At 26.3% G+C, this 26,805-nt stretch overlaps 2 protein-coding genes across 2 annotated transcripts in view; one reads left to right on the forward strand and one right to left on the reverse strand.

The window, feature by feature from the left end:
* Positions 1–6,123: 6,123 nt before the first annotated feature.
* On the reverse strand, positions 6,124–8,576 carry LOC107452844 (protein fem-1 homolog B-like). Its single transcript, XM_043044782.2, has one exon. It carries the CDS (start codon positions 8,274–8,276, stop codon positions 6,336–6,338), a length of 1,941 nt encoding a protein of 646 aa, XP_042900716.1. The 5' UTR covers positions 8,277–8,576; the 3' UTR covers positions 6,124–6,335.
* A 211-nt stretch (positions 8,577–8,787) lies between these two features.
* The window catches only part of LOC107452831 (WW domain-containing adapter protein with coiled-coil), a gene marked incomplete in the record, with an annotated part of 35,240 nt that continues 17,222 nt past the window's right edge, over positions 8,788–26,805 (forward strand). Inside the window, 3 exon segments of the mRNA XM_071185194.1 lie at positions 8,788–9,002; positions 13,129–13,162; positions 22,614–22,782. Of these exon segments, the coding sequence (XP_071041295.1) occupies positions 8,962–9,002; positions 13,129–13,162; positions 22,614–22,782 (244 nt within the window).

Genomic DNA, 26,805 nt, shown 5'->3' on the forward strand with positions numbered 1-26,805 from the left:
TTAAAATTGAAATAACTTTCAAACAAATCGGAATTTAACAAAAAAAAAATCTATGCAAAGTTTATAAACATAGCTTTTTCTGCATGCCAGGTTCTAACACTGTAAAGCGGCCCGTGTGGTATTTTTCCAAGTTTAACAGTTAATAATTTTCGAACAATAATCGAATGCTCATTTTTTTTTAATTCCATCTTTATCCTTGTACACCTTTCCATATATCTCAGTAATTTCAAGATTCTAATTCTTTAAGTTTTTGTGCAGTAAAAAAACAGAATGTAACTTTAATGTGAACACTAAAACAGAGGCGGCCTTCGTATTTTAATATAGAGATAAACTTATGCATCAAATAGGAAATAAAATAATACTAATTCAAAATTCACTGAATAGTGAAGACTGTTTCCTTCTAGGTGGTTTTTTTCCATACTCATGCAGGGGAAAATTTACTACTCAGAAAATGTACATCAAAAGTAATGATTCAACTTCATCAATATATTAGGCGAAAGATACAAAATTAAGCTATGAATGTCGGGCAAATATTGGCCTAGGAAGCCTCTTGTTTTAGAGCCTGAACAATAGTAAATATTGTTTAAAAGAATTGTATGAACATAAATTAGAAGAAAATCCTTTTAAAAAATAACTGGAAAAAAAAACTTTTTTTTAGTCTCTGAAAAATAATTTGTTTTTACTGGTCATAATACTCTTTTGTTTATTTTTGTCTTGTTGCAAGTCTGAACTTGAATGTAATTGCAACCATTTTGTTTTGTTTATGACCCAAGGTAGAATGTTAGTGATAAAGTATAATTTGTGCAAATAAAAATAAATAGATTATTATTTCAAAATCTAACCATCACATTTAATCTGATATCTTATTAATAATAAAATTAGTAAAAAATAAATTTAGTGGAAAATATCAAGTTTTAGCTCTTTGGTTCTGATGTGGCTCAATAAATTGCTTTGTAATTTTATACTACTATTTTTTTTAGATTTATTTATATTAAATACTTTGATTCATTTAATTTCAATTTATACACTTAAATTAATTATGCATGTTTAAATTTTAAAATCTAGATGTTACTTAAAAATAGCTATTATCTATAGGTATTATATCTTGCTTTCCAACAAATACAGCTTTATGTAACTAAAGTTTTCCTCCAACATGATATTTTCTTCGATTTTTTTGTGATCAACTATCCAAAACAGTTCTTGTATGCATGCCTTACTGTAAAATAAGTTGAAAATTCCATCATTCACTTTTAGAACTTCAACAATAGAAGAAACAAAACATTCTTCAAAGAAAAAAAAAGTAAAATTTATTTAACAAAACTTATTTTTAATTTCCTTCAAATCAACAAGATACAAAATTCATCAAATTATTCTATAAAAAAGGGGATTGGATAAACTTAGGCACTAAATTCAAAAGTAACAATTTTTAATAAATTTTATTCAAATACAACAAGAAAAAAACTTAAGTATATTGCATAAATAGAAATTATTTAACAATGGGGTGAAAAGGAAAAGTATAAAGTGATTCTTCAACCAATATAATTTAAGTAACTACAACATTATTTTAATGGATAAAAAAAGCATTTCAAACTTAGTAAATAATTACTACATTAATAACAAAATCCTTAGCACAAATTAAAATTTTGCCACAAAAAAAATTTGGTAGAAAAATCTACATTATTACACTAAATTTCTGATAATTGTTGTATTTAAAATTTTAACCAAACAATGAAACAAGTAAATATACAATTAGTTACAAACTAATAAAGAAAATTATTAACCAACATACAAGAAAGAAAATTTTAAATTTAGTTTTTATCACAGTTATTCAATACTTTAAAAGTTTATAGAAGAATCTAAATTATGTAACTAGAAAAAATTATTTTGCAATCCACTAGCAGCCTTTAGTAACTGACTGTCTTGTCTTTAAAATTTATGAAAATCATCATTTATATAAACATTTGAAATGAAAATAAATGAATTTATAAAAGTCTACTTGTCGCTCACTCTTGATAAGTTATCAACTCTCTTTCATGCAAGCTAAAGCTTGATATTTCAATTAAGTTAGGTTAAAATAGTTGATTTAGCATTTAGGTTGAAAATACAGTGAAACCTCTTAATTTGATCTTAATGATTAAGTACCAAATTAGCAAAATAATTAAATTACCTATATTTTAAAATTTTCAGACAAATTTTTTTTATTAGTTTAATCCGAGAGGATACACGCTGAGACTGGTTGCAAAAACATTGTATAGACTACTCTAGGGGAGCACAACCTATGGCTTGCGGGTCTGCAGACTGTTGATGTACGGCTTGGGGGAGCTTCTGAATGCAATAAAAAATGCTTTTAATTTGGTTTTTGTTTAAACATTAAAAATTTTCTTTAATTAAAATATTTAATTCAAATTTATATTGCTCTATAAAATGCATATATTTTTTACACTTTAATTCTGTAAGCTTCTTTTTGGTTAGAATTTATATCCTTCCCTCCCAATATTCATGTGTGTACATAATATATATTTGATAAATTAATTATTGTGAAAAATTTTTAAAAATGCATCAGTTTTTTTTAGGTTTCAATAAATCTAAATAATTAAAAGTATTTAATTTTCTGAAAATATTCTATTAAGTTTACTGATACAAATATTTAGTTATATGAAAATTATCATATTTGCTGCTAACATGACTAAATATGCGTGCGGCCCCTAGTTAATCTACCTTCTCTGGCACCCCTTCCTTCCTCAAGTGGTCCTTCACCCAAAAAGGTAGTGCACCCCTAGACTAACCCACTGCTTTTTGAAAGTAATCCACATTGACAGAGCTGCATTGCCCATAAATCATGCATGATCTTGAAATTTACCTCCAAGTGTTTCAAATAAAACAGGTGTTTAGGTCTTTTATGCCAGGGGTATAGCATACTAAAAGTTTTTGAAAAATTTTCTTAAACTTAGTGGAAGCTTAATCTATACACATCCCCTAAAAAAAAAAACTAGGACAATATTTGTATTTTTAAAAAAAAAACTAAATTAAATCTTTTTAATAATACAGTTCAAGAGTTTTTAATTAAGAAGTTCCAGTACAGAGCAGAAGATAAAAGTTTGTAAATCATTATAACAAATAGAATACATGCACCTTGTTAATCAAAATGCTGAAAGTTAAATATCAACATAAAACTTTGAAATAATTTACTGTAATTTTTTTAAAACGTTTTTTTCTTTAAGTCTTAGTAATATTTTTACTAACAGCAGCTCAAAATTTTCAGAAATTTCAAACCACTAACATCCCTGTTTAGACTCAAAGCACTCACATTTTAGTTACCGGTCACAGCATTATCCTCAGTTACAGATGGCAATGAAATGTAGGTTTTCTGCCTAACTATTTATAAAAATAGCAGTGCATAAAATTTACATATGATTACCAACTTTAGCTTGAGTAATTTAATTGGTTTTAAAAATAAAAATATTTTTCAATGTAATTTTCATATAATTTTATATTCTAAAAATATTTAATTGTATCAATGATATCTAATTGAAATTTATTTTCATAGCATTTTCTTAACATAGGTCAAAAAGTCTCATTAAATTTTTTGGAGAAAAAAAATATGACCTAGGACTTTCAGGCCCAGTGTATATCTTGGAGTAATAAAATAGAACATGAGTCCCGCCGGGTTTATCAAATGTTTCTTAAAGACTGAAATAGCAACAATATTTAATTCTTTCATTATTTTTTTAATTAAGAAGTTCTTTGCAATATGGCTATTTTCATAACATCGCAATCTGAACAATAATAATGCTATCCATCCGAAGCAATAAAAAACCTGTTTCTTATTATTACATAGAAAAGGAGATTTAAATATGTATTTTAGTTCACAAAAAAACATTTTCATAATAAAACTGGAAGGGTGGAAGATGAAATTACAAGCAATCAAACAGGAATTTCTAAAAATTTTTTGATACTGCAAAACAAACTTAGAGTCTGACTGACATTTTGTGCAAAACTTACAAGATGTGATGTATTTTAATACATTAAAAAAATAGCTACTAATATACTCATGTTGATAAAAAAAGACCTAAATATAAAAATTATATTAAAAAATTTAAGCTTTTAGTTTCTATCTAGTTAAACAATATAGTTAACAAGTCATCATGTTGTGGATTACTACCTAAAAAATAAGACACTTGTCAATCAAACTTTGAAAAAAAAAAGTGTCAATTATTTAGTCAGAGTTTAATAGACTAATTATTTATTTTCAATTATATAGGGTTTGATGGAAATCTAAATGACATTTTAAGCAAAAGTTTTTTTAATTTTAAGCAAATATTTGTAGTGTAAAATATTTTGGGTCATTAAAATAATAATAATAAAGAAATACTTTCCTTTTAATCAGACTCAGAAACCTTTTTTAAAGATAAAAGTATTTTTACAGAAATGCAATTTTAGAGCAACTTTGTGTAAGATCTGACATTAGAATATTATACAATTAGTGTGAAAAATAATAGTTAGCCTGCTAAATTTGCTCATGAAATTAATTTTAAAAATAATGAAAATGTTGATATAAAAATGTCTATGATGTGGCATTTAAAGAGTTAACTACCTGTGCAATAACACACACAAAGTTTGGCTTAAGTTTTTAAAAACAAAAATTAAGTCTTAGTTAAGGTTTAGCTGCATTATTAAAAGTAAAATTTTTTATTACAAATAATGATTCAGACAAAAAAAAAAATTTCAGATACAAATTTAATTTTAAGAAAAGCAAAGAAATCGCCTAACTTATATCTGGATTACTTTCCTTTTACTGAAAGTCTATTTTTATTCCATAAAAAAATACTCTAAGTATATTTATTAGGCATGTCTTGTATCCTAAATAAATTTCTAGGCATTTTTCGAAGATTCTTTTCTTATATGCACCATTTTAAATAGATAACACAATGAAAACATTTGCGCCATTAAAATCAATAATTCTTCAAACAGGGGTGATTGTGAGCCGAAGTCAAAATTCCAGAAAATTTCTTGAGTTAAACAATGTTTTTTCCTTTTTCTAAATATTTCTTAGTTTATTAAAAATATATTTAAAATTTTTCACATACCTATACCATTTACACATACTTATGATGACCTGGAAAAGTATTTAAAATTTACAAATATGTCTTTCTTTCTTGAGTTTAAGATTATAACTATTATTTACTGATAAAAAATGACTATTAATCATGAATATAAGCTTATTAAGTATCTCTCTGGCTCTCCCTTACAAACAAATAAAATAAACTGTGCTTTTAAGTTCCACCTTAGAAAACTTGATTTCTGGAAACTTCTGTGATTAATGATTTTTTGAAACGTCTGGACCTTCGATCTCCGGAAACTTACGAATCACTGTTAGCGAAAATTCGGATTTTTTCCGGAGTACAATCAGCCCTGCTCAAATAAAAAAATAATAAGTAAAGAGAAAAATGAATGAGCAAATAATAAAACTGAAAATAGGCAAAATATATTAATTCCCATAAAAAAAACTTTTCAGATTTTTACCCAAAAACTATATCTGAAACAACAGTTATAAATATGTATTAAAACTCACAGTGAAAACCGCCTGCAAGAAAATTTTTAAGTCTTATAGTCAAATAGATCTTTAGATAGTTTATATTTATATGCAAAATATATATGTACATAAAACAGTAATATATAATATTATAAATATTAAAACTCATAGTGACTTAACAACAGATCACATTAATGCAGGTATATTCCACCAAATATAGCATCATTTAATTTTTNAAAAAATGACTATTAATCATGAATATAAGCTTATAAAGTATCTCTCTGGCTCTCCCTTACAAACAAATAAAATAAACTGTGCTTTTAAGTTCCACCTTAGAAAATTTGATTTCCGGAAACTTCTGTGATTAATGATTTTTTGATACGTCTGGACCTTCGATCTCCGGAAACTTACGAATCACTGTTAGCGAAAATTCGGATTTTTTCCGGAGCCCAATCAGCCCTGCTCAAATAAAAAAAATAATAAGTAAAGAGAAAAATTAATGAGCAAATAATAAAACTGAAAATAGGCAAAATATATTAATTCCCATAAAAAAACTTTTCAGATTTTTACCCAAAAACTATATCTGAAACAACAGTTATAAATATGTATTAAAACTCACAGTGAAAACTGCCTGCAAGAAAATTTTTAAGTCTTATAGTCAAATAGATCTTTAGATAGTTTATATTTATATGCAAAATATATATGTACATAAAACAGTAATATATAATATTATAAATATTAAAACTCATAGTGACTTAACAACAGATCACATTAATGCAGGTATATTCCACCAAATATAGCATCATTTAATTTTTTTTTTCTTTGGAGGACCATGCATATCAGTAAAAGAAGCTAATGTGAAAGGAACAATACCTTTATAATTCAGATTATACTTTTTAACAGCTCTTGCAGCCATACATTTTAGGTTCAATTGGTGTTGCGTTTTTAAAATAATTTCAGCAACACCCGTCAAAACTGCATCAAACGGAGATTCACCATTATTATTTACACGATCAATATGCGACCCTGCATCGAGAAGCTTTGTAATTATTGAATGCAATGTCATAAAATCCGTGATAGGTTTTTGATAAGCAACTATAATGTGTAGAGGTGTATTTCCTGCTTTATCAACAGCATCAACATCAGCACCACACTGTATGAGCATTCTTGCAGTTGATGCACACGGGAACTTACAGACATATTTAGTGTGAAACTCATCAACAATGGTATCAACGTTAACAGCTAAATGCAACAACGTAGAGCCATCGCTTGTAGTTAAGTTTAGTTGGTTGATTTCATAAACTAGTTTGAATATTTTAAATTCTTCATCAGAAGACAAATTTTTCATAAGTTTAGTGGTAATAACTAATAAGTAAAGGGTGGTATAAATGTCGTCCTCCAATTCTTCGAGAACACAATCTGGGGATCCTTCTGTACTTGAATTCAGTAACTTACTATTCCGCTTTAGTTCTGCAAGTGTGATGTCAAGCACAGGATAAATTTTGTTAAATTGCACTTCTTCACCGATATGTATCATTTGTGCAAATACTTGAGCAAATCTTAGAAGATCTTTTCTCACAGATACATTGTGTGTATACCTCAAATTCAAGGCATGCAGCCAGAGATCAACACACCTATCGAAACGACCTACATCAGCAAATAAGGCACCTCGGAAAACTATGGGATGGGGAACTTCATGGTTATTGGAGCCTAATATTCTTTCCCGAATAACCAACGATTCCATGTGAAGAGCATTGCTATTATTTTTTATAGCTTCTAATTCAGTTAAAGTTTGGCATTCTATATGATTGTCATAAGCTACTATGGGAGATGATAAGACCTTAGGGCAATATAAGTCAGGATGATTTTCCCTTTCCGATAAAGCCCAGTGCATGTAGTAATAAGCTTTTTCCAAGCTATAGAAGTCTTTATCATTAGCGAAAGAAGCACCTAAGAGTTCAAGCGCCTCAACGGCTTCCTGTTTATCACACCATGATTTTTTAATGAAATATTCAACCACTTCAGCTTTAGTCCTTTCAGCAGCTTGAAGCAAGGGAGTCAGCCCCATTTTATTTCTAGTAATTTTTGCGCCATGTTTTAAAAGTTTTTTCACAATATCAACATGCCCATGATCAGCAGCAAAATGGAGAGCTGTTGCACCACATTGTGTTTGAGCATCAGGATCTGCTTTTTTGGTTAAGAGATACGTTACAACATCAATGCGACCACGGTAGGCAGCGAGCATCAGGCATGTGTTGTCGTATTTGTTTGCCATATGTATGTCTGCCCCTTTATCAACCAAATATTGGATGACATCTAATCTTCCATCGAAACAAGCAGCTCGTAGGGGAGTTGATTTTGATTTCGTGGCGTGATTAACATCAGCACCACGAGACAGCAAATATTTCACGACATTGAAATGTCCAGCTGATGCAGCACACCATAAAGCAGTAGCTCCTTCAATAACATAACCATCAATTTGTACAGTTCCATCCTGCTCAATGTCGGGTTGAAAGCGATGTAACATCATCCTTATTACATTTATATGGCCATTAAGAGCAGCTATTAATAAAGGAGTGCATTTTTGACCTTCATCTTCAACAGCCTCATTTAAATAATGTTGCACTGAACTTTGAGGTACTACATTAGAAAGCAATGCATACAAAGTAATTGACATGCCATCTCGTGCAGCATAATAAACTCGACGTCTAAGGGAGTCTTTACTCTCTGCCATAGCTATCATCCATGGCAATGTTATCCTCACAAAATTTGTATTATTTCATGTAAATTAGCGACACGTAGTATAAATGATCGTGAAGTGCACAAAGTAAATAAAATTGATACACAAAGGAAAATAATAACTTAATGTGTTTCCTTCAGGAAGACTATTCAAATTATGAGAGATTTTAAGCAACACGCATGTAACAGTAGCAGAAGTAAATTTCTCTGTAACAGAAATAAAAATAAATAACAAATACACTGGATTAGTTACGGCTATGGATAATTTACTTGAAACAGCTGACGTGATTTAGAATTTCAGTTGCCATTAAGATCGAAAAATAATTTTTTTCAACTTCTTAAAAAAAGCCTAGGTTTTCAATGAGCTTGATAAATTCTAGAAATATATTAGCTGCGTTTGAGTAATTTTTAATTATGATATCCACGAACAATATTTTAAACGTAAATTTTTTTATTTCGTTAAGTTTGTGAAAATATTTGTGTAATTTTAAAAGGCATACTTTTAGTTTCGGATTGTGGCAATGATTGTTTTTGATCGCTTATGGTCCCCGGATGTGTGATGATCGTCAATTTTGACTTTTCAAGGGGATTGAGTGTTTTAATTAATCTACCTTTATTATTATTTACTGTAGTCTTTTTATAAAATATTTGTAATTTTGATTAGGGTGATACAAATTATCTTAGCATTAATGGTAATGCAGGCAAGGAAACTTCCAAGACTCAGCGATGGGTATTAGCATTCTAATTATTTCCCTGATAATAATAAAATAAAGACAATGAAAATCAAAATTTAGGTTTTGATATAGAATTAAAATGTATTTTTTATACAATAAAGAAACACTCAATGATCATACCCTTTATAACATTAATTTTTATGCGTTTATTATATGACGCGTTCGCGTATGGTAAAATCGTTATTGACAGGCAGCCGTTGTAAAAATAATATTGAATAATTAGGAGATCCATAATATTTCTGAGCTTTAATTATATTAATTTTATTGTAATAACACTTTTGTTTTAATTTAATAGAGTTAGGTCTCATTAATAAATTAGATGTTTACGGTACATAATCAATACTGTAACAATGGACAGCTAATGTAAAATTTGCATTGGCCAAACCCATAAATTGGTTGTGACAAGTAATTGTGGTGAATTTATTTCAAATTCCTGAAAGTGTCCCATAAAATCATTTGTTTTAAATGGCTAATCGTTATTCGAATATAGTGTAGGCTTAGCTATAGTGTATGCTACACTCTATTTAAAACCTACAGCTGAATTCAGTTTAAAAGTAAACAAACAAGAAAATCTAATCGATATCGCGAATTTTATAGAAAAGCATATTACCGTCGATCATATAGTAGCAAATTTTGTTTTATATTGTGGATTTAAGATTAATTTTTTATGTTGTCCATATTGAGATTTTATTTTCACCAATTTTATGTATTAGCTGATATCAGCACCAAAATCATTAAGTTAATTCACAATGGGAAAAATAAATACCTTTAAATATAAATATCATGTTTTGTAATCTAAAATGAAGTTATGAAATGCCTCATTAAAAGTAAATGTATTACTTTTAAAAGTTAGCTAACATTGCTCCTTCTAGGACAATTAAGTGTGCTAAATATGCCTGGCATTGGCAAGCTAAATTCAAAATTGGGTTGTTAAGAACTACTTTAGCTGTACTGTATATTTAGTAAAAAATTACTTAAAAAATATTCAAGCTATGAACCTATAGTAGTATTTTAATGTGAGGAGTACAGTGTCATCTTTTGAAAGTAATTTTAAATCAAGTTTACATTTTGTAAAGTTTGATAAAATTAATTTCAACATTTTGAGACTGAAAAAGATTCTATTGTCAATTATAGAATTTAAATTATACAGGAATATATAGAAATAGTAATCTGTATATTGTAATCAGTATAATCTGTAATCTCTATATAAAAATCATAATCTGATTAAGCAACTATATGGATATTTAAAGAAAAGGTTATTAATGTTTAGTTTTATTATATTAATTTCATGACCACTGACAAAATGTTATTTAAACTAGCTAAAGTGTCTCTTGGATTGGGCATAGTGACTTATATCTTTAATTGTATATGAAATTTCTCATTTTTCTTTTAATTCTTATGCTGATTTTTTCTTATTAAAAAGTCTTAACTCTTTTAATCCTTTTTCCTGATTTTCTAAGAACATAAAAACTTGCCAAAATAAGAGGTGTGTTTTATTATAAATTTTTACCTTTAAATTAAGGCACAGGCAATGTTATTCATATACTCTGATAATTTTCAGGTGAAATACAACTTAATGAAAGCTAACTTTATAGGTGCCATTCATTGCTTCCTATTATATCTTACCAGCTGTTAGTTGACTTTTTCTTCTCATTAAATTAATGATAATTGATGATCTGGAATGGCTAGAGTTCTTCAGAGCTTGTAACATCTTTATTATGCTTAATATTCAGGACAAATTTAATACCATTTAGCGGTACCTTCACATATTCAACTTTAGGAAAAGCAGTAGTTTCACAAAATACTTTTTCTTAAAATTTTAGTTTTGTATCTTGTAAGAAACGATAAATCCATATTTTTACCATATTTTTGTATAAAGCAAAAAGACCAGGACTCTCTCTATCTCTTCCTGGTGACAGGCAAACCAACACTTGCTTATCCCAACTGGCCAGTGGACACCTGAAAAGCCTCACATTTTCTGCTAATCAAAAGATCTTTCGCCCTAAATGCCAACAAAACCAGGCATCACCTGAGCACATCTTGAACTGTTTAGGCCTGGACTGGAACGACATTCATTCCTCTCCCATTCTGGTTTCGGATTTTCTTAATGTCAACGGATTTATTGATCTGGTCTGACCCCGTCAGACCAGATGGGAATTAGCAACAACAACACCATATTTTTGTGTTGATTTTTTAATTTTTTCAAATTTTGTCTAAATTTTCACAAAATAAGTACCTTTCAGAAAAACCTAGACAGACCCCTGATATTTCTCACCAGTTATGTGTTTTAAACGATCTGTTTTGTTAAGAGAAAGCTGTATTTCACGAAAAATTGTGTCAACAGTTTCTGATTTCACACTAAAAAAATGAAACTGTACAGATGTCCCTTTTTGAATATTCAGCTAGATTTCGTTATAAAAAATTGCATCATTATTTTTCATTTATTCAGTAGACACTAGAAAAGTAAAATTGCCTTTTCAAATTTCTCTTGATAAATTTTTTTTTATAGTTCTTGGCTTAATTTGTTCTCTTAATAACAGTTTTATTGCATCATTTTTTACATTACCTTTCAAGTTAAAAATTATATGGTCTTAGTTTTAGACTTTACGGTAAATTTACTTTTGTGCTGTTAAACCCGTTATATTCCATCTGCCAATTTTATAACTTAATCTCGAAAATTTAAGATTTTCAAGTTGTAAGATAAATAAGGTTAAACTTTGCCTTAACCAACGATAATTACGTTTAAAATTTTCATTATTTTAAGAATGACAGTTTTTTTAAACTGTTATAGATATATGTTAGCTGTAAAAAGTCCAGGCAAAGCCATGTCTTAGGTTTTTGTGAACTATACAAAACATATTAATGTATGGGGAATGTCAGAAGATATTTCTCTTTTTCAGTATAGTGATTATTATTTTTTAAATTATGCTATGCTTCTGTAGCATTAAAACTATATTTTAGCTTAGTATGTTGGAATGTTTTTAATATTATAAAATTGTTCACTTTGGAAAATAGAAATGTAAGCTGTTAAGAAAAAAGCACATAATTCGACTAGTAATTGATAGTTATGAATTGAATAGTTTGTGTTGGTTTCAATTTTTTTTTTTATGATTTTGGTTTTCTAACTTGGCTCCCTCCTAAGTGTGGTTCTGTTGGATATTTTCTATATGAACAAACAGGCTTTTTCAAGCATTATTAAGCAAATAATAATGTAAATTTCAGACATAATAATGTGTAGATTGGTATTAAGTCTTGTCCATTTGTGTTTTGACATGTTAGTTTAATAGCTATATTGCTCTTTTTTTTAGATTTCAGACATAATAATGTGTAGATTGGTATTAAGTCTTGTCCATTTGTGTTTTGATATGTTAGTTTAATAGCTATATTGCTCTTTTTTTTAGATTTCATTACTAAATTTAAAATTTTACTTAGTTTTTTTTTTTTAAATAACATTTGTTTTTAATTTTTTTTGTGCTATAATTAACAAATGCACAATACTTCCAAAATATTAAGACATCCATGATTTATAAGTTTAAGCATTTCCTATGCTATATTGTGTAAAAGTTGTTCTTATTAGTCTTGACATGCTTTTAAGCTTGACAAATGCCAGATGCATACTTTATGAGCTCCGGAACAACATTTAACGGGCACAAATAATATTATTTTCATATTTTATCAAAGAAAAAACTATTCTTTAAACTTTTTTTACTGCACTTAGATTTTAAAAATGTCTATTTTTGTAAATATACTAAGATATTAACTTCCACTCATTTTATTAGTGCTTTTTTCTGTTGAATACTATTTGTTTACCATTATATATTAATTACATTATATATACAAAAGGATTCTTAGTAATTTTTTTAAAATTAATATTAAAAAAGTAGATGGTAAGAGAAAAATAATAATGCATATTTATGAATGTTAGAATTTTCTTATAATTTTTTGTCTTAGAAGTAAATTCTCTTATTCTTACATGTAACTTATGATTCTGGTGAAGTGATAACATTTCAATTATGTACAAATTGAATTTCAATTATTTTAATTGAATAGTAGGAGGTTCATTCAGTGGACCTCCCTATATTTATTTCTCTAAAATGTGTTATTGATACTATTTTTTTCCAGGTATTTTGACAGAAACCAAAGCCATTCTTATGAGGTAAGATATTAATTAAATATTTTTAAACATAATAAAGCAAATTTTTTTTAGATTATTTACATTTATAAAATTTAAACTAGTGAGGTTAACAATTGTTGGTTTAAAAACAGACCTAAGTAAAGAATTTAGCTATTAACTTGCTATTTTGACATAGTTCTGTTACTTTTTATACAAATTTTGAAAACTTATCCATCAGAAGTAAAATAAGTCATTGAATTTGAACCTGAAGTAAAATATGACATTTTTTAATTAGAGTATTTTATGGTGTAAGGATTATATCTGTACCAGTGTATCAAAAATCTAATCGGCATTTATGTATTTCTACAAGTATTATTACTCATATTTTAACTAATATATTGTATATGAGTCAAACATTAAATATAGGGGAGCCTGAAATAAATCCACTTTTCAGTATTATTTTTTTTTATCTCACTAAAAAATTAAACCATGTAATTTTTTTTAAAAAAAAAGATAAATCAATTACTTACCACATAGAGGATGTTAGACCATGTAACAAAACTGTATTCAGAAACAATTTTAAATAATAATTTTTATCCGATACAGTAATTGCATTATATTTGTTGGCATTTAAAATTAAAAATTCATTTTTCAAGATTAAAAGATTAACAAAATACAAGTTTTTAAATCTAAAAAAAAAGGTAATTCTTACTGCGCACAATTATTTATGTAATTTTATCTATGAAAAATTTTATTTAGTATACTAATTGATTTTGCATAATGAAGCAGGACANTTTTTTTTTTTTTTTTTTATCTCACTAAAAAATTAAACCATATAATTTTTTTTAAAAAAAAGATAAATCAATTACTTACCCCATAGAGGATGTTAGACCATGTAACAAAACTGTATTCAGAAGCAATTTTAAATAATAATTTTTATCCGATACAGTAATTGCATTATATTTGTTGGCATTTAAAATTAAAAATTCATTTTTCAAGATTAAAAGATTAACAAAATTACAAGTTTTTAAATCTAAAAAAAAAAAGGTAATTCTTACTGCGCACAATTATTTATTTAATTTTATCAATGAAAAATTTTATTTAGTATACTAATTGATTTTGCATAATGAAGCAGGACAAAATTGTTTAAAATAATTTATAGCCAATTAAATTTCTGAAAAGATTTGTCAAACAATAACTATACCATGAAAAGCTTGAAATTTCTTGAATGAGATTGATAATAATAAGAATTATATCTTTATACATTGTTCCTTTATATCCATTTGTTAGATATAGAAAAATGTTTTTATTACTATTCTACACAAATTTACATCAGATGCAATCTCAAACTCTTATGCCTGTAAAAATTTTGTTTTTAGTCATAATTCTGTTTTAAAAAAGTTAGATTTTTTTTAAAAATTAAAATACACAGCAAATTTCTTATGTAATTTTTATAAGTGTAGGTACAAAATAATTAAAACAATATTTCAGGCAAATTTTATTTAATATGAATAAAGCTTGTTTATTGCAGTGTTTTCTGGTTAAAACCAATGTAGCTGGTTTAAACCAAACATTTTTTTTAAAACCAAGCTTGGCAAATTTTATTATTTAATATGAATAAAGCTTGTTTAATGCAGTGTTTTCTGGTTTAAACCAATGTAGCTGGTTTAAATCAAAAAAATTTTTTTAAAAACCAAGCTTGGCTTTAAAGAAAAAAAAGAAAAAAATATCATTTAAATTGCTTAATTATCTGTTGTTTATAAATGTTTTTACTTTAAATCTAGTCAAATGAAAAAATAGTAAATTTTCCCACAAAAATCTTCAGAATCTTGAACTTAATTGCCAATGTGAGTCTGTGTTGCTTTAAATGAACATACATGATTTGTAATTTTTATATATTTATTATTGCTCTTCTACAAAAATTTATTTGTGAAATAGATTAAGGCCAGTAAATTTAAAATTAAGTCATAATATTTCTTAAAATAATACAGACCATAAACAACTACATGTTCTGATGGTTTTTTAAATTATTTAAAAAATACAGTTTTGGAACAAATGAAGATGAAAAGATGTTTTAATACATAGTGCTTGTTACAATCAAAAGCATAATGGAAAGAGGTGCTTTGCAGACTTAAGGACTTTATTTTTAGAATTTTTTTCAGTTTTTCAATGTAAATAAATTTTTTATTGTATGTCTGTCGTGTATTTTTAAATTATTCTAATATTTTCAAAATACAATGTTCATATAAAATAGTAAATTCAAAAATAATTACAAATTCTCATAATTCATTGAAAATATTATCAATTATAAAATATTTAATTCCACATTATTTATAAAGAACTTTAATGCTTAAAGCTTTATTAGGTTAAAATAAAACTCAAAGAAATTTTATTTTATGTTATTCAATCATTAGTACTTAAACTTGCCTTTTCTTCAATTTTACCTATCTATATTGCCCTTCCTTAGTATTTTTCATCATTATTCCATTATTTTGAATGTTTTTTAATTGAAAAAATACATTACCCTACAATTTTCATGCTGTCTTAATTGGAAAAAAAAGGCATGATCATTTTATTAAATAATATGAAATGAATGTTGTAAATTTAATACTGCAAATTAATGACANCTGAGTGAAAAAAATAATTTTAGCTGAGACAAACTGAGCCAAAAAGAGATTTTAACTGAGACGAAATGCAATTTCTGGTGAGACAATTTGATATTTTGCGAGTAGCATCCCTGCATACTTTACTAATTTAACGATTTGATATAAAATTTTTATTTGTATGTTAAGTTGAAATGTAAAGTAATGAATAAGCATATTCAAAATCTTAAATTATCTTTTTTTATCATTTTAGTATGTTTATGGAAGAAAAGTTGGTGTTATTTTCAATTATACCAACTTTACTGACAATATTAATCAATGGTTGGAATAAAACTCCAGTCCCCAAAAAGAAATTGTTTTGAAAACTCTTTTATTACATAAAATTTGAAATATAGACTAATATATGTTGACAAATGGTCTTTTTGAAACTTTAAAGTTGCTATAATGATGATTTTTTAATTACAAAAAGAAATTTTAATATTCTAGTAATTATTTATGCCAAAAATTCCTTATATAAAAGCTAATATGAAACTTTGAATTGAAAGGTTAAATTACTTAAGGTGCAGATTCCACAGAATCTTTTTCTTATTTTACCGTATTAAAATGTAAGTTTTTTTAAAAGAAAAAATTTCCCTTACATTATAATTTGGATTTTATGTAGCTGCTAGACTTTCAAATATACTGTTTATTATAAAATATTTTGCTAACTATAATAGAAAAGTATTTTTATTTCAGTTATATGAAAACTTAAATAATAAAAGAAATTATGAATATAAAGAGAATTCTTCTGATTAAAACTATAAAATCTACTTAATATAATTGTTTTTAATTATACTTATTAATATATAAGCATATACTTAAAAGAATTTTATATTTTAATTTAATATTTTAAGTATATTATTAAAAAAAAGCATAATGTTTCTGTGAGTACCATCATAGATTTTAATAGTTTTAAAAAAAATTTTTCATCAAGAACTCTAATCCTGTTCTGTAACCTTATTCAATTAATTACTTAACATTCATAAAATCTGTGTTTTGTTATACAGTGAAACTTGTGTATAACGATACTGTCTATAACGATAAACCTGTCTATAGCGATATTTCCATGAGGTTCCGGTGAAATTCCTATTTACTCAATGTATTTTTAACCTGTTTATAGCGATAACCACTTTACAGTTAAACATGTCTACAACGATAATTTTTCCTCTTTTGATAGTTGATAGTTCTATTCCGATTTTTCTACCGTTGGAAAACGACTCCCCATCGAGCCTAAATGCGAGATAACAAAATGTTTTTTTTTTCATCTCCTTTGTATGTAATATTCTTTCGTTGCTTCTGAGAAAAAAAGCCACTTTTAGGGGAAATTAGAGCACTAGAAATGGGTGAAGGGGTATTGTAGGAGGGAGAGACCTTCGGTAGAAAAACGGGTGACACACTGACGAGACATCGATGCGACGCGACAAGAGGGGAATTCCTATTCAATAGCATTAGGATGCGCAGAGGTAATGTGCACGTCTTAATGCTGTTGAATAGGAATTCCCCTCTTGTCGTGTCACTGTCGCATCGATGTCTCGTCAATATGTAGTCCGCCTTAGGTGGGGGGAGGGGGAGTTTCTCGCCAATGATGATATCCCTGCTTTAAAAAGAACACTCCGAAGGTCAATCGTCTTGCTTTCCTCACCATTCATTAGCTGTGGAAAGGAGACAAGTTGCAAGTGGGCGCTCTTTTTTCAGAATGGTCACTTTCAAATCTTCTCATTCATAAGTAAGTCCTTATCGTTACTCACTACGGACTGGCATGTTTTCCTTGCAATAAAGTTACTTTTAATTTTGAAGTGATGGCTCGGCGTAAAGCATTATCTTTTGAAGAAAAATTAAATATCATATCGGAAATTGATCAAGGATTGAAGCAAGTTGTCGCTGCTAAGAAATATGGGATTTCACAATCAACAATAGCTACTTTTTTGAAGAAAAGAAAAGATATCGAAGATGCTGTGGAAGGAAGCAAAATTGATGGTAAAAGGAAAAGATTTAAAGGTGCAGTTAATGAGGATGTAGACAAAGCTACCCTAAGATGGTTCCACGAAATGAGACAACAAAATGTGCCAATTAGTGGTCCAATGATTGCAGAAAAAGCAAGAACATTTGCGTCTTTGCTAGGCAACAACGAGTTTAAAGCCAGCAATGGGTGGATTACATCATTTCGAGAACGTCATGGTATTGTTTTTAAAACCATCTCAGGTGAAGAAAAGTCAGCTCCAGTCAGTGATGTTGCATCCTGGAAGCGACGAGAAAAAGTGACTATTGAAAAAACTTATTCTCCAGAAAACGTATACAATGCTGATGAAACTGGCTTATTTTATCAGCTCATGCCAGATAAAACAATGGCATTTAAGGGAGAAAATTGTAAAGGAGGTAAAAAATCAAAACAGAGGTTAACTGTTCTACTTTGTGCAAACAGTACTGGAACCGATAAACTGAAGCCGTTCGTTATAGGCAAATACGCTAAACCTAGATGTTTTAAGAATGTGAAAAGTTTACCAGTTGACTACAAGGCAAACAAAAGAGCCTGGATGACAGAAGAAATATTTAACAACTGGCTGCTTGATGTGGATAAGGAGATGAAAAGAAAGAAGAAAAAAATAGCTCTCTTAGTTGACAACTGCACTCCTCACAACAATCCTCCAAGTTTGAAAAATATAAAATTGTTTTATTTTCCCCCAAATTGCACGTCGATTCTACAGCCATTAGATTTGGGAATAATAAAATGTTTCAAAGGATACTATCGAAAAAGATTAGTTCAGAACGTTGTTTATAATCTGGATAATAAACTCCCAAATCCTTATGCAGTTGATGTAAAAAATGCATGTGATTGGATTTCCGGAGGGTGGAANAACAGATACTATTCATTGGCATAAATGATAAATGCAATATATATGAAAACAACAGAGTCCATAAAACAATTTTGTGGACTCTTATAATCAATCATATGCAGGTTTTTTAAAATCCTAGCAATAGTGAATGTATGTATAATTGTAGTACTCCTAGTATGCTATTAATGGTTTTATGGATCCTGAAAATTATCTTTATATTGTTATCAAACTGATTAATAATCATTTTAGCTGAGATAAACTGAGTGAAAAAATAATTTTAGCTGAGACAAACTGAGCCAAAAAGAGATTTTAACTGAGACGAAATGCAATTTCTGGTGAGACAATTTGATATTTTGCGAGTAGCATCCCTGCATACTTTACTAATTTAACGATTTGATATAAAATTTTTATTTGTATGTTAAGTTGAAATGTAAAGTAATGAATAAGCATATTCAAAATCTTAAATTATTTTTTTTTATCATTTTAGTATGTTTATGGAAGAAAAGTTGGTGTTATTTTCAATTATACCAACTTTATGGACAATATTAATCAATGGTTGGAATAAAACTCCAGTCCCCAAAAAGAAATTGTTTTGAAAACTCTTTTATTACATAAAATTTGAAATATAGACTAATATATGTTGACAAATGGTCTTTTTGAAACTTTAAAGTTGCTATAATGATGATTTTTTAATTACAAAAAGAAATTTTAATATTTTAGTAATTATTTATGCCAAAAATTCCTTATATAAAAGCTAATATGAAACTTTGAATTGAAAGGTTAAATTACTTAAGGTGCAGATTCCACAGAATCTTTTTCTTATTTTACCGTATTAAAATGTAAGTTTTTTTAAAAGAAAAAATTTCCCTTACATTATAATTTGGATTATATGTAGCTGTTAGACTTTCAAATATACTGTTTATTATAAAATATTTTGCTAACTATAATAGAAAAGTATTTTTATTTCAGTTATATGAAAACTTAAATAATAAAAGAAATTATGAATATAAAGAGAAAATTCTTCTGATTGAAACTATAAAATCTACTTAATATAATTATTTTTAATTATACTTATTAATATATAAGCATATACTTATAAGAATTTTATATTTTAATTTAATATTTTAAGTATATTTTTAAAAAAAAAAGCATAATGTTTCTATGAGTACCATCATAGATTTTAATAGTTTTAACAAATTTTTTTATCAAGAACTCTAATCCTGTTCTGTAACCTTATTCAATTAATTACTTAACATTCATAAAATCTGCGTTTTGTTATAGTATAGTTTTTTACAGTGATGTTATAGTTTTTACAGTATAGTTTTTTACAGCTTCTTGTTTTACTCAATATTATCATCAAGTAAAACATGAATGCCTAAATCGGCTTTGTAACTGATATGTTAGATATGTAACTGTTTTAGATTAACTGTATTAATTATTTCATTAAATGTATTCATTATTAACATTTTAACTGTGATCTCAGTTTTGATATTTTTTTAAATAACCTTTTTAAAAGTGAAGCTTAAGTTCATAATAAGGCTTGATTTCCCTTAAAATTATCTCAAAATAATGTTTATTCCATTCTTTTATTATAATATTGTTTATGTTGCTACTTAAAAGAATTCCATTTAAAAAGAACTTTGAATCAGGTTTTATGCAATTACAAATGATATAACTGTACACTTGGTTAGGTTGTTTAATAGCACTTTCCTAAGTATTAAAATCAGATTATCTAATTGTTTATTCCAGATTTATTTATTTTCAGAATTGATTGCTTTAAACCACAGTTCCCTCTTCTTTTTTTTTTTTAAATTTTTTTTTACAATCTGTTCTATTATTATTATTTTTTTAAATTTTCTATTTATGTAATTTTTCTCAGTTTGAATGTAACCAAATGAAAAAATACAAAGTTTTTTCACATTTTTAACAATTCTAAATTTATTTTCTAATGAGAATCAATTTTACATAAACATAAATCTCCAATTTTTAAAGAGTTTCTTCAATAATAACTATGTAAACAATGTGCCTTAAAAATGCTTAAAACGAAATAGAGCATTACTAAATCCATGCTCTGAAAGTTCTAAAAATTTGTTAAAGAATGTATTAATCAAAAGAGTTAAGAGTTTTGCTAACTTTTATTTTTATATACTACTTGTTAATGCTACTGTCAAAAGTATATATAGGAATGAGGTGCTTTTCATAAATTTTATTTTTTCAGCGTACTTTTTTACAAATTTGTATTGTATATGCAGTATGTTTATATTCACATTATAATATTTTGAAATTAAATTTTTTATACTATATTTAAAAGAAAAAAACTTTAAGGAAAAATATTAAAAAGTCATATAAAACATTTTTAAATTAATTTCTTATTATTTGTTGCTGCAATACTTCAATAAGAATATTGTTATATTTAAATCTCCCTTATATTAAAAAAAATGGCAAAAAAGTAATTTATTCTTTTTGTACTTTTTTCTATTAAAAGTAATTAGTATGTACTAAAATATATCTTTACTATTTTATATTTTAATTTTATGTGTGCAGCCTGTTTGTCAACTTCATTCCATTTCATCATGCTGTTAATTTGAGTTTTTTAACTGAGAAAATATATTATCACGAATATCTCATGCTCCTTTATGTTAAAATTTTCACTGATTTAATAAATTAAAATTTTTTTATCTTATATCAATAAAATGATATTGCTTAAAATTGTATACGACTTAATGATGATATTAATGTAAATAATGCTGAATTATGACATTTTTGTTTAAGCTGACATCTCGGGAGAAATTAACTTTTACAAGCATTACTAAAATAACATTTAGACATTAAATACTTATTTGCATGTTAAGTGGCCTTGTAAGTTATATATATATATATATATATATTGTTATTTTTTTCCTCATATTTCTGCAACAAAAGTGAATATTTTTTAATTCTTTATTCAAAATATTAATAGTTAAAAAAGATTTCTCTGAAATGTTTGAAATGCTTTTTATTGATTTAAATACTTTAATTTGGGAATTAAGATACTATTTAGCTTTTTGGTTTAAATGAATAAATAAAAACTGGTTTATACCAACATGTTAAAAAAAAAAAAGTTTTTTTTTTTAAATTCTAGGTAAACTTGCCACCTGATTAATTTATGTAACTGGTAATTGAACAATAGTAATTTGTTTTGATGTAACCCACTTTTTAATTAATGGACCTAATTATGTCAACAATTAGATTCTTGTCTTTTTAAAAGTTTTATAGCAATATAGTCTTGAAATTGAGAAAATTTCCATTTTGAAATTTTGTTTTTAGATATACCAATTAATTCATTGATTATAGAACCTGACCTTGTGCAAAATATTATGTTCTTGCAGAATATTTTGCACTTATAAAAGTGCACCAATCAATGGATCGTTAAAATGTTTAATGTAGAGTTAAAAGTTTTGATTTGTTACTTAAATAATTTATTTGACTGTTAACTGAACAATATCATTTCTTTTAAAGCATTCACTCTTTAATAAGTAAATTTAATTTTTATTTATTATTAAATGGAATCTTGCATTTTAAAAGTTCTATAGCAATATCTCCTGTAATTTTATTTGGATTGATTTTCATTTAAATCTGTTGATTAAGTAGCCTGATCTAATTAAAAGAACTGTATTCTTGTAATAATGTTTTTTTTTTATTGGTTAATTTGACATAATATTGACCCTCTGAAGTAATTTTTGTCATTACTTGAATTAGATTTTGTCCAAATGAATTTTATTTATCTTAAGAACGAAATTAAATTTCTTTAACCAAGTGTTGAATTTAATCAAAAAATAAAAGGTTCTGCAAATAATAGCAATTAATCTTTCAAAAATTTGTTTTAACAATGTGTTAATAAATTGTAGATTTTAAAGAAGAAACTATGTCTAGGTAATTGGTCTGGGAACTGTTTCTGATAAATGATAAATTTTATCAGAATTGATAAATTTCCTAATCAAAATTTATCATTTGAAATAAATTTTATTTACCTTTCAGAACACGGGTAAATTTCCTAAACCAAATGATAGATCTAATGAAAAGGTTAAAAGTTCTCCCCTCACAAGTAATAGTGATGTATCCGGTAGAAATGATGTACTAGAAAACAGAAGTAGTCCTCGCTATCATCGTACCAGCTCTCAACGAAAAGACAAAGACCATCATGAAGGTTAGTTAGCTCTTCTTCTTTTTTAAAAAAATGTTATTTCTATAATTAATTTGACTTTTTTATGATACTTCCATAGATACATTATTATTCAAAATCTCAACATCACTAATTTCAATTTTCAATGTGGATGTATAAGCAGTTAAACTTACTGAACAAAAATATTTTTTTTAGCAATGTATCTCTCATATAATAATGTCTTGCTGTTATTTGTTCAAATATTTCTGTCAATGCTCAATTTCCCCCCCCCCCCCTAAATTTTCAATAATCTAAGTGCTTCTAGACTTTGGAAACTTAACTATGATCCGGTTTGATTTAATTATTATGTCAAGTCTGATAAAAATTGCCATGTCTGTTACTGGATATATATATAGCACAATAAATACAAAAAGAATAAAAAGAGAAAATTGAAAAAAAATTAAAAGAGTTTTATTTACCGTGCATAAGCTGCAAGTATATAGAACTCATAAAATAGGTTTAGAAAGTAGAGAAAACATAGGAAAAATGAAAGAAAAAATTACAGAAAAATAAAAAGAGGCAAACAAAATTATTTTCGAAAAAAATTTTAAAATGATTTTTAATAAAATTCTGCGGAGAAAATATATAATCTCTTCAGCTCACACGATTGTGTCTGCAAAAGATGTGCTTTCTAATATTGTATAAATATAGCCAAAGCAAAATATATCAATACAGTAGTGTAAGGAGCACTAAAAAATAAAAAAAAAGTTTTTTTTTTTTTAAACAAAATAGAACACATTAAATAATAATATCACATAAAAAGCAGAAAATAAAATGTTTGGAAAAAACAGGGCAAAATAAAATCTGTAAAGCGAATAGCGAATTCAAATGAACTTGCATAAATGAGAAAATTTTCAGGAATGATTTAAAATATTTTCGCAATAAAATTGCCACATTTTGTATTTATTCTTTTATAAACTGTCTTTATTCTGTAAGCTTCAAAATTTAATTGATCAATTCATAGCATTAAGAGGATACATAAGTAATTATTTTTTATGTTAATGCGATTTTCATCCGGCACCAACAGTTTAATTTGAACCTATTAGCAGATTTAATACAATCAATTGATTTTTTATAGAATATGTACTATATTTTAATTACAAATTTAGAAAATTTAAATTTAATTTATAGTTTATAAATGTAATTGTTCTAAAAAAATGAAGTTTCTCTCTTTTACAGAACTGCCTAAATTATATTCTATTTAAAATTGTTTATTGTATACAAAATGATAGTCAAATTATAATGAAAATAGAATTGAACTAGATTTAAATAACTGAGTATTCTTATTTTGAGAAATTTATTTTAACCTCAGTACTAAATTTCATTCAATATGAAAGATTTTTTAAAAAATAAGGTGAGAACATTTTTATGATCTCTTGTAAGATAAAACTGATGTGACTCTATTAATAAACTATCTTTTCTTTTTACAAAATTTTTCAAGAAAATAACCATAATTGTAGTCCAACAATATTATACAGTACAGAACCCGTTATCCGGAAATCAGAAAACCGGAAAACCAAAAAAACGGAACGAAATTCGATAAATTTTCCCACCATTTTAAAAAAAAAAAAATTTTTCCTCATAAGATTTTAGGATTTTTTTTTTTTAAAGATGTTCACCTTACCATCATTTTGGAAATAATTATTAGTGTATTACTTCATCGTTTTTTCTTCTTTTTAAGATTATTTCCAAATTTTTTTTCTTTTTAATTGGGTTTAACAATAAAAAAACGGCTTTTTGTAGCGATTCAAAAAACCAGAAAAATCAGTTATCCGGAATAGCGATGGTCCCGATCGTTCCGGATAATCGGTTCCCTACTGTAGTTTCTTTATAATTTTAATTATAAGTAAGATTATGATGGTATCCGAATGAATGATGATCTTAATGATGTGACTCTTAATGAACTCTATTCAATTCATTTAATATGGTGAATTTTTATTATTCTTTTCCCCATTTGTTGTGCAGATTAATGCTTATATCTGAAATTTATTTATATTCATGAATTATTAGATCTGCATGTTGAACTCTTGTATTGTGAAATTAATTTTCTTATAAAATGTATAATATTTGATATGTCTTTCTATCTAAAAGTAAGTTTTATTGTTCATTAAATAAAAAGTTATTTATCATTGATGAAATATTGCTGTTTATAGCGTAGCATAATTGAGCTTTTAATTTTTCCTATAAAAGTTAAGGAAATTAATTTCTTAGATTGAAAAGGAAGCATGTAATTATGAACAGTAAACAATTTTTTAATCTTAAATAATTAACTAACTACTGAAATTTTTTTTATTAAATTTTAAAACTTTTTTTCTAACTACTAAAATTGTAAAGTTAGTATTGTTTTAAATGAGTTCTCCAATTTTTTTAAGTTGCTGAAAAATTTGAGAACTTTTAACGAAATTTACCTGGTTCATATGGTTTAAAATATAATACTTATTTCATACACTTAATGCATGCTTCACTTGTGGAAAGCTATGGAACAGAAACTGTAAAAGTAAATGGTTAAGCTTTATTTATTTTAATTGTAAAAGTGGAAAGTTATACCTATCTATTCCATACCATGCTGGTTCATTCTTTTAGAGAATTTATATTATGGTAGACCCCTAAGTGTTGCTTAGTTTTTTTTTTTTTTTATCATTTTGTTGGTCATCAAATGGAACTAACTATACCATGAAATCAGGGTTTGTGATTTATTTAAATTTTTCTTTTAAAAATAAAGAAAAAATCAGATTTTTTTTTGATTTAAATCTGATTTTTTAAAAATTTAAATCAGATTTTTTTGATTTTTATTTTAATACACTGTAAGAATTTTGATTTATGATTAAAAAAATTTTACAAATGTTTAATCAAAATTAAATTAATATTAAAACTGTATTATAGCAATATTTTAGAAGCTCTAACTACCTAAAACAATTTTTCATTATAATACATAGCTTTGAATGCATAGCAACCATTTTGAAACAAATGCATGATTGAAATTTAGAGACTAGATGAAATAGAGAATTTAAACCCTATTTTTGGCATATTATGGTAATTTCTTTTTAAGATAACCTCAAGCTTTAAAAATATACATTTTCCACCACTAAAATATAATGTAGATTTTAATTCCATGCTTTTTCAATCAAACGGTAGAATTTTAATTAACATTATTTTTTTGTGAAAAAAATTCATGTTTATTAATTACTTTCTACATGTATGCAAGTCTATATTAGGACAGTGTTAAATGTTTACTTTAATCTGTACTTTCAATCTCGAGAATCAAAAGATTTTTAAAAATGTAATTTCAAGTGTGTTAGAATTTAACACACATCAAGAAAGTAATTTCGTCAACTAAAATTAATTAATGCAGCAATTTAAAATAAATTTTATAACTAAGAAAAGAAAATAATAAAAGTATCAATATTTTAAAACGCTGTTTTTTAACTTTTTAAATCAATATATATATATATACTAAAAAAATCAGTTGATTTAGATTTTTTTTAAAAATCATGATTTAAATCAACAAACCCTGATTATAAGTACATATAATACAGGTTTTTGCAAACTCTGCTACATTACTCCAACTCATCAAAAGTTAAGCATGAGGACTAGTTTATAATTCATTAACAAAATATTGAATAAATCAGTTTATGCTGATGCCAGAGCTCATTCTAGGCAGAAAAAAGGCAAAAGTTTAAAAAAAAGGGCATTATTATTCTAAAAAGGCAATAATTTCTTTCTATGGGCTTTACATGTTCTATTAAAAACATTGTCAATTTTTCTTTACTTTACTAAAAGTACCAAAGCAATCATATTAATTACTAATTTTTATTAATAAATTAACATATATATATCGAATTATAAAGCTAATTAGCTTAATAATTTATTTAAAATGCATGCATATATTAATAAAATAATAAATGTATGTTTTCAAGTGTCTGTAGTTATGATTTAATAATTAATTAAAATTAAGATTTAATGATAGTGGAAGTAACTGCAAGCTTTCAAAGACAAGTGCAACAAGGG

The sequence above is a fragment of the Parasteatoda tepidariorum genome, chromosome 9 (genome assembly GCF_043381705.1).
Source record: "Parasteatoda tepidariorum isolate YZ-2023 chromosome 9, CAS_Ptep_4.0, whole genome shotgun sequence".
NCBI lineage: Eukaryota > Metazoa > Arthropoda > Arachnida > Araneae > Theridiidae > Parasteatoda > Parasteatoda tepidariorum.